Below are 9,109 nucleotides of genomic sequence, written 5' to 3'. Positions count from 1 at the left end.
TGATAGGGATTCCATAACAGATGTGGAATAGAAGACTTTGAAAAGAAACCACTCTGTGTCTTTATTAAAGGGGTTAGGAGGTGGAGGCTGGGAAGCGGGTGGAAGAGGGCCAGCAGCCCAGCCAAGCAGCTCTTGGGGCTTCAGTGGGTAAATGCCCTGTATCCAAGAAACCCCAGAGAGAGAAGACAGCTCTGGGGTCCGGTGTGCAGCATTGTCCTGTCAGTCCCTGCTAGATCATCCACTGGTCCTGGTCCTGTTCAGCACCTTCCATATCCACCTGGGGAAGGTATAGGGAAGCAAGCAGAACTGATAGGCTGCAGGTACCCACGGTCACTAAGTCAATTGAACCAATTCCCTTTCAAGCACAAGCACAAGGGGAAATCCAAGAAATCCCCAGACTTAGGAGGGCTTAGGTTCTGGGGGATAGTGATAGGCCATGGGTCTTGGATCCAACCCCATCAGAGGGTACAAAGTTGTAACCCATGGAAGAATTGCAATAGTGAGGTGCTTTGATTGAGATGCCCCAACCCCCCCCACCCAACCTCTCACCCAATGAAGCCTGCGCCAAATAGGGCTCTAGAAAGAAGACCCTCAGCCTACCTCATTGATTTCCCCATCATCAGGGGACTCATTATAATCATTCATTTCATCCATGTCCTGCATGTCCTCATCATCTTCTGAATCTTCCTCACTGTCCTCGTCATCCTCATCATCCTCTTCTTCCTCATCATCATAGTGCTACCAGAGAAAATGGTCGATGGCTTAGGAGAGGAAGACTATTATCGGACACATCAGGAAATCCATAACAAAGAATTTTTCTTTGACGTTATTTGGAGTCTGTTTCTACTCCTTTTTCAAAGACCTGAGCTTCTCATAGGAATTCCCTTTCACACAGCTACCTTATTCCACAAACAAACTATGAGAAAGGAGATGGACTCTAGAGAGACCCAAGCTCTGACTCCAGGTATGGTGCTTATGGGGAAGGGGGGATAAAACAACTTTTCTGTGAAGTAGAGGATGAGCACTTACACTGACTAGTACTGTCTGAGGAATGAGGATGGTTTCCCTCAGTTACCCATCTCACCCCATTCCAGTGGAGTCTATTTATAACTTGCCTGAGGGACTCTTCTGCCTGAGTACTTTTTTCCAGTGTCCAGAGACTAATCTGCCCCTCCTCACTACCATTCTTTTAAAGCTTCATTTCAGTTTCTTATTCCCTCTTGGCCCCCGAAGTCCAGAAACCACAGGGTATCACAATGACCAAGAGATCTGTGGGACTCACCTCTGAAGCTGGTTTCCCAATGGGTACTAAGTTGTTGTCTCTCTCAGCAATACTCTGGAGCTGTGGAGGAAATTGCACAACACAGCAGGAGATAATGGTTATACAAGAGATAAGGAGCACTCATCCTGCTCCCAGACCCTCACCTCAAAGGAGAATATTCCTTTCCCCTGGCACACCACCACATCTGTCCTCTTATAACCTTAGGCTGGTTTCTTGCATGGTAAGAGAGAATATCATCTAAAAGAAATATGGTTGGGTCTTAATATTAGGTATATTCACAGCATATTAGGTATAATTTAGATATAGTAAGTATAATTTTCCTTTGAAAAGGGATGTTGAAGTAGAGTCAAAGTAGTCAGGTTGTTGCTAAACAATCGGACTAGAGATTAAAACAGTTATTGATGTTCTGCCTGGCACTAAAAGTTGGTAGCCCAGGGATGGGAAGGAGAAGATCCTTGAGTCCTCCATCTATAGCTCACCAGCACCTAGTAAGGTCAGATCTACTTTAGGGAAGGTGATGTTAAGGCACTTTCAACAGAAGGAAATAGTCTCAGAAAAGTGATGTGAATTACCCCAAATTGCAGAGATGTAGAGGAAGTGTTCTAGTCAAGATCTGAACAGAGATACTCAAATTCAGTATTCTTTCTGATTTTGGACCAAGTGTTTACTCACAAAAACAAAGAAAGTATTTCTATGATCAAATAATGAATCATTTTTACTTATTTTATTGGACGAATAAGTGTTCTTAACCTCACTTGGCAATCCAGGAGGAAAGAATAGTTAGCAGGAATACTATTTATCTATGAATTCCCTATCTCTCCTTCTCCTTTGGGGCCTTTAGGTAGGAAGAGTGATATGACTTCATATCACTTAGATGATACTGGAGTCACCAACTATTATTCATACAGATCTCAAGACAACCGAGCACTGCCATCTGACCTGCTGGTGTAAACTTAGGATACCAGGGCATTGCTATCTACTCTGAAGTTGAACTCTTTTTGTATATAATTTTATTTCCAGATTAGATGGTGAACTCCATGAAAGCAAGAATTGCTTTTTTTGGTGGTAGTGTTTGTTTGGTTTTTTCTTTCTCTGTTTCTCTAGAGCTTAGCATAACATTTGATACATAGTAAGTCCTTAATAAGTTATTTTTAATTCATTTACTCACTCATTCATTCATTTAAATGGAGATGAGAAACTCTGATGCCCTTATGCCAGATTTCACTTCAAACCCTAATTTCAAAATTTTAGCTCAGAAAACACATTTCCTTAAATAGTATGGTAGAGGAGAATAAGCCTTGGAGTTAGCTGTGAAGATCCTATGCTCAAAGTCTACCTCTGTGATCATAAACGTGTCCCCTCCCTTTCTCTGGGCTTGCTTCTTTCTCTATAAAGCAGGGTTCATAATACTGAGATTGCCTCCTTTAGAGAGTTGTTTAATAGAAAGTTCCTTGTAAACATTTAAAAAACTATAAAAAAGGGAATTATTACCATGTTGGGAGGAGGTCTTATGCTACTCTGTCCTTCCCTGTCATGTCGCCATGATGCCCAGGCTTGACCGTTCTCTCTCTCTCTCTCTCTCTCTTTTTTTTTTTTGTATTTGGGAAACATTTAATGAAATAAATATGTAAATATAAATATGTCTAGAAGAAATTGATTGCTATGATCTGAGCATATAATGTTAATTTTACAATATCATGTTACAAGTCTTAGAATTTGAAAATTCACAGTTTATCTATCTAATAGCTAGATCAGGATCTATTCTGTCACACTGCTGACAAGTGTCAAATTGCATTCCTCTGCCTGTGACATTATTCACAGAATCAGATCTTTAATGAGTAATAGTACCTTAGTAGTCATCTAGTTCAACCCTTCCTTTAATAGGCGAGTTTCTGAAGTCCAAAGATGATAAGTGACTTAGCCAGTATCATATAGCTAATAGATATATAAAGGGAGTATTCCAACTCACATCCTCACTGCACAACTAATGTTCTTTCTTTCTTTTTTTTTTTTTTTTAGATATATGAACTGATTGAACTAAAGTCCATTTGGATTTTATTTTTTATTTTATTTTATTTAATAATAACTTTATATTGACAGAATCCATGCCAGGGTAATTTTTTTACAACATTATCCCTTGCACTCGCTTCTGTTCCGATTTTTCCCCTCCCTCCCTTCACTCCCTCCCCTAGATGGCAAGCAGTCCTATATATGTTAGATATGTTGCAGTATACAGGCTTGACCCTTCTCGCCAATAGCAACATAGTCTTTCCCCCTCCCAAGCTGGACTCCTTGTTCCCTGTCTGAGATTTTGTTTCATGTAGGAATGCCTTTCCTTTTAGATTCAGTATCTCCAAACCCCTTTGCACTTTAAGGCCCAGTTCAAGGCCTACTTTTTCTAGGAAGCATTTTGTAGACTACATGATTTGCTAGATGAGGCTCTCAGTGTATATCCTACCTCTGCTCCTTATGACTTGCGTATCTTTAGACAAAGACAATCTTTATTGGTCTCAATTCTCGCCTTTATAAAATAAGAGAATCAGTCAGATTAGCACAAAATAACATTCAAAAGAAGGAAAGGAAGAAGTTGCACAAAGCTAGATGGAGGCTCATCATGGAAGAGAAGCAGAACTACAGACATAGAACATTTGAACTGAGAAGGATGTTAGATGTGGTCTGGTCAATTCTCTCACTTTCAACAGAAGGAAATAGTCTCAGAAAAGTGATGTGAATTACCCCAAATTGCAGAGATGCAGAGGAAGTGTTCTAGTCAAGATCTGAACGGAGATACTCAAATTCAGTATTCTTTCTATAATCATCCAATTCAATTCCCTCTTTTTAATAGAGGAAGAAACATGTTAAGTAAGTGAAAGGAAGGGACTTGCCCAGGGCCACATCTTGTCAGTGGCAGAATTGAAATTTGAATGCAGGTTTCCTGATGTCCATCCAGTCCAGCACCATTTCTAGGATGCTATTACCTTTCTTAACAGGGATAAAATATGGATGACATGGTGAGTTTCTATGTGAATGAAGAGAGCAGTTGGTACTACAGCCAGACTTCCCTGAAGGCCCTCTCTCTTGGTTTTATCCTAAGAGAAGAGGAAAAAGAATGGGGGCTCAACTACTCACCCAGGCCTGATGCTGCTGCTCTTGCTGTTGTAACTCATTTTCATCCACACAGGGTCGGTCCAAGTTAAACCACAAGGACTCAGTGACACGGGGAAGTAGTGAGGGAAACAACGTAGACATGACTTCTGTAGAAAAAAATGGATACAGGGAGATATGGGAGGTTAGGCTGAAGCCTTGAGGAAAAAAAGAATGGGGAATAGGCAATTCTATCTCTGACTCTTTTCTCATCAGGAAAAGAGATCAAAATTATTATTTTCATTGCAAAAAACTGGAAACTAAGGAACTGCCCATCAATTAGGGAATGACTAAATAAATTATGGCATATATAGTGGAATATTTTTGTTCTCTAAGAAAATTGTGAAAAAGACAGTTTAAGAGAAATAGAGAAACCTGCAAAGATTTATATGAACTAATGCAGAATAAAGTGAACAGAAATCAGAGATTAATTTATATAATAACCACAACAGTATAAAGAAAAAGAACTTTGAAAGACTTAAGAACTCTGATTAAAACAAAACCAAACCAAACCTCTGGTTAAAACCATACCACCAGAAAATCAATGGTTAAATGAACTACCTACCTCAGGAAAAGGAGGTGATAAGACTCAAAACAGAATTAAGAGATATATTTTAGATATGTCCAATGCTGAATTTTTTTTGCTTGACTATACATATTTGTTACAAAGTTTTTGTTCTTTTTTCAATTTGAGAGTTGGGTGGAAGGATTAGAAACCAAATGAATGTTTACTTTTAAAAAGAGAGGGCATTGAGGTCAGAGGAAGAGGCAAAAAGGTAAAGAAATAAAAAGGAGCTCAGGGCCACGGCCAGAATATGAAGAAGGGGATTGGAATCAGAGAATAATAGAACTTTATAAAGCTAGAAAGTATTGTTCCTTCCTTAGAACTTCTTTGTTCTAGTTTTTTCTTATGGTCTTTATCACTTCACATTTGATGTTAAAGTGAGCGCTATACTGGGAGAAAAGATTCATAGTTTTAGTTTTGCTTTTATCACTGGCTCTACCACTTTGGAAATTCTTTCTCCTCCTTGTTTTCTTCACTTCCCCTTTACTTAAACTGCCCTCTGATTAGCCTGTAGTATCAGAAATGTGTACATTTAATGACACAGATGATCCATGATACCAATTACCCTATGCTACACTCATCTAAATTTTCCCATAAGTGTTCACAAAAGATTGACAACAGGTGTTATTCATCCACTTGATTTGTGTAGTATGGATAGTTTGGCTAAGTTCTTTTGGTTACAAATCTCACTTAAGAGGCCCTGCCATATTCTGGGGCTTGATTCATTTGGCACATCATCTTAAGGGAGGGGAGAGGGGAGGAAGGAGCATTTGAAAGATCTCAATATTTAAAGAAAATCTCTCTCCAATTTGAACATTGCTAGATCTTCCTTATGACAATGTCAAACACTTTTGGCAAATAGGTAGCTTGCTTTGTCTTACTTGATATTAAAGATCATAAGGTATGCCAAATTATTCCTGTTATTTCTTTAAAGGAATGTTATATAATGTTGACATGTGCATAGGCAATACCTTATTGGAGGAAAGTCTTTAAGGCATTATTTTGAGCTACTAAATCAAATGCATTTTTATAATAAGTAACAAGAATTTTCTATACTTTCAGCTAATTTTATGATGGTAAAGATGTGGTTTCCTATGAAATGTCACTTGAGAAAAACTTGTTCCCTTCTGATGCCTTTAGATAAAAGAGCATGGAGAACATGCAAGAGTTTATTTTCATAAAATTTAAATTATATAAATGGAAAACATATGTCAATAGTTATTATGATTTTTCAGTTGCCTTAATTTTTTCAGTAATCATAAATCTTGAGATTTTAATGCCTTTGCTATCTTCTCTTTCAGATAATTTAAGAACAACATTCAGTGCCTTCAAAATTGTTGTATCATTGCTCCCTTGTATCAAGCATCCTACATGTTTTTCCCATCTTGTTTTCTTAAGTGTCAGTTTACTTTTTCACATCTGCAAGATTAGACTCTAAATATAGTGATTCTACTGTTCTTGATATTGAAAAGTTTATCACAAAAATGTTGGAAGCTTTATTTAAACAAGCTATGCTGTCCTGTTTTTCAATGTTTTATGACAAGATTCTGCTCACAATCTTCACAATCTTTCTTTGAATAATTTTGAAGATGAAAATATGTTCTAAACCCAGTGTTTCTGTCCCTGGTTTCCACATTTCTGTTTGGCAAAACCAATTCAGTGTTTGTTAATTGAGTTTATGTTAGGGTTCTTTTGGTTTTCTTGTTATGAGCCCTGGTAAATATTAGTCAAACTTCTGAATGAAAATGGTATAGTAATGGTATATGAAAATGTACATATGTACATTCATACACACACACATATATAGTGATAGTTATATGTATGTATATTTATATATGTAATTAGTATAATATTTCTTTCTCAGGACAGCTAGATGGCAGCAGATTAAAGACTTAATCCTCAGTTTTCTCATCTGTATAATGAGCTAGAAAAAGAAATGGCAAACTATACCAGTATCTTTTCGGAGAAAACCCCAAAAAGGGTCATGAAGAATGAACAAAACTGAAAAAATGACTGAGGGGAAAATAGTTCCATCCATTCTCCACTCCTTGAAGGGGAGATAACTGGACTTGCCAATTAGATTTGCTTTTCTAATAAACTTTTGGGGATGGACAAAAGTTATCACTCTGGAAGAAAAATTATTTTTCTCCCTAACAATTTGAATCTGAATATCAAAGAGGCCAGGGACTCTCTAGTCCCACCTCCTCAATTATAGATGGGCCCTGGTTTTGTTCCACTTCCCCTCCCCCCTTCCAGTCTCATCAACTCTTCATGAGCCTATTTTGAGTTTTCTCTTGGTAAAGATACTGGAATGGTTTACCATTTTCTTATGCAACTTTTACTGGGATAAACAGGGTTAAGTGACTTGTCCAGGGTAGAGTCTGAGGTCTCAAGATCAGTCTTTCTAAGAAGTTCGTCTTCCTAGCTGCAGGCCCGGCACTCTATCCACTTAGCCACCTAGATGCCCGGATGAGGTCAAGAACAGATTGCTTCCAATCACAAGTAGCAGAATCAGGATCTACATCTCTTCTAAATCCAAATCCCACGCTAAATCGTCCGCACCAACTCGACTTGAATTCCAGATCAAGGCTCTTTCTCTTTCTTTCTTTTTTTTTTTGGCTGAGGCCTTTGGGGTTAAGTGACTTGCCCAGGGTCACACAGCTAGGAAGCGTTAAGTGTTTTGAGACTACATTTGAACTCAGGTCCTCCTGATGTCAGGGCTGGTGCTCTAACCACTTCGCCACCTAGCGAATATACTCTTTCTCCCAAATTAAGTCGAGTCCAATTTTTCTCACTGCAGAGCTCATATAAGTAACAAGGTCAGGTTAGGTAAAGATACGTGGGGACACAGGGACAGCGTTGCCAGGGAAATCCAGGGAACATGCTAAAAATGACAGGCAGCTTTAAGGGTTAAGGGAAAAGAAAGTACAAAGAAGGTGTTTATTAGAGAGCCAATAAAGAAAAGGTCCAGGAAAGACGGCACCGGTGGGAAGAGGGAAAGGGTAGCACTCGGGTCGGAGGCCCGTTTGCAAGGAGTACACCCAGAGAAGGAAGGAGGCGGGGCTTAGGACGTGGAGACCGGGCCAAAGGCCTGGAAATGCGTATTTGTTTCCAGGTGACGGAGAGAAGGCCAATGAACAGAGTTCTAGAAGCAAGGGGCGTGACTTCGGGAATGAGAATGTGGCTAATACAAGAACCCAACCTAACCCCAGAAAACAAGATAGGCGCAGAAAGGAGCTTTCCAGGGCTCGGAGACAGGGTTGAGAATATGGAACTACTCTTGAGAAGTACCGTAACGCCATCCATAGACCCGCTGCTCTTACTCACCGCGCCAGGAAGTGGTTACCGGTGGCGACCCGGAAGTACTTCAGCCTCCTTCAGCATAAGGTTGCGTTAGTACTTGACAAAAGATTCGTTTCTCACTCAACGGTATGCCCGCCACAACCGCCTTCCCTAGTGACGCGCATGCGCGAACGGAGAGCTTGTGCGCTACGCTCCCTCTATCGTTTCGAACGTGATGTCGTCTCGTACAAAAGCGTTAGTAGTTGGCCCTGCCCGGTAGCCCCGCCCCTTTCTCCCTGGCCCAATTGTAGGTACTCGTCTCATTCCTCCCCCTTCGAACCGCTGCGTGGCCCGAGGATCTGGAGGCCTCCACTCCTTCCTGGGCGTTAACCACCTCTCCCATTTTCCTTGATGGCCCCTGGCCCTTTGGAGTTCCGGGAACTCCTGTATCACTGAGGCATCCCAAGAAGGGGAAAGCGACTACTGAGAGTACGAAAAATGCCGCCGCCCTCATTTCACAAACGGAAAAATCAAGGTCCTGGGAGTCAAACGGATCCTTGGTGTGAGAAACCCTGGTTCCAGAATGAATTAAAACAAGCATTTACAAAGTGGCTACTGTGTATGTGATAACTGGGAAAGTCTGGGAGATAGGACCAAACAAAACCAAATTAACAAAAACCATATGTCATCTCAATAGATGCAGAAAAAGCATTTGGTAAAACTCAACCCCCATTCCTATTAAAAACACTTGAGAGTATAGGAATAAATGGATTTTTCCTTAAAATAATAGCACCTATTTAAAACCATCAGGAAGCATCATATGTAATGGGGATAAA

At 39.9% G+C, this 9,109-nt stretch overlaps 1 protein-coding gene across 1 annotated transcript; it reads right to left on the bottom strand.

The window, feature by feature from the left end:
• Positions 1-36: 36 nt before the first annotated feature.
• On the bottom strand, positions 37-8,823 carry ANAPC15 (anaphase promoting complex subunit 15). Its single transcript, XM_051987453.1, has 5 exons — positions 8,319-8,823; positions 4,412-4,536; positions 1,283-1,342; positions 601-738; positions 37-277 (listed from the first exon to the last, which is right to left on the bottom strand). Exons 2-5 carry the CDS (start codon positions 4,529-4,531, stop codon positions 230-232), a joined length of 366 nt encoding a protein of 121 aa, XP_051843413.1. The 5' UTR covers positions 4,532-4,536; positions 8,319-8,823; the 3' UTR covers positions 37-229.
• Between the last annotated feature and the right edge of the window lie 286 nt (positions 8,824-9,109).

This window comes from Antechinus flavipes, chromosome 3, assembly GCF_016432865.1.
Source record: "Antechinus flavipes isolate AdamAnt ecotype Samford, QLD, Australia chromosome 3, AdamAnt_v2, whole genome shotgun sequence".
Lineage (NCBI taxonomy): Eukaryota > Metazoa > Chordata > Mammalia > Dasyuromorphia > Dasyuridae > Antechinus > Antechinus flavipes.
Note: the sequence above shows the minus strand (reverse complement) of the source record. Positions and strands in the feature narration are given on the sequence as shown.

Excerpts from the sequence above, each read along its gene's own strand:
- ANAPC15 (XM_051987453.1), bottom strand. The coding sequence starts at position 4,531 with ATGTCTACGTTGTTTCCCTCACTACTTCCCCGTGTCACTGAGTCCTTG. Across the intron at positions 1,343-4,411 it reads AGCAGCAGCATCAGGCCTGG|CTCCAGAGTATTGCTGAGAG; the intron begins GTGAGTAGTTGA and ends TTTCCTCCACAG. Across the intron at positions 739-1,282 it reads TTGGGAAACCAGCTTCAGAG|CACTATGATGATGAGGAAGA; the intron begins GTGAGTCCCACA and ends TTTCTCTGGTAG.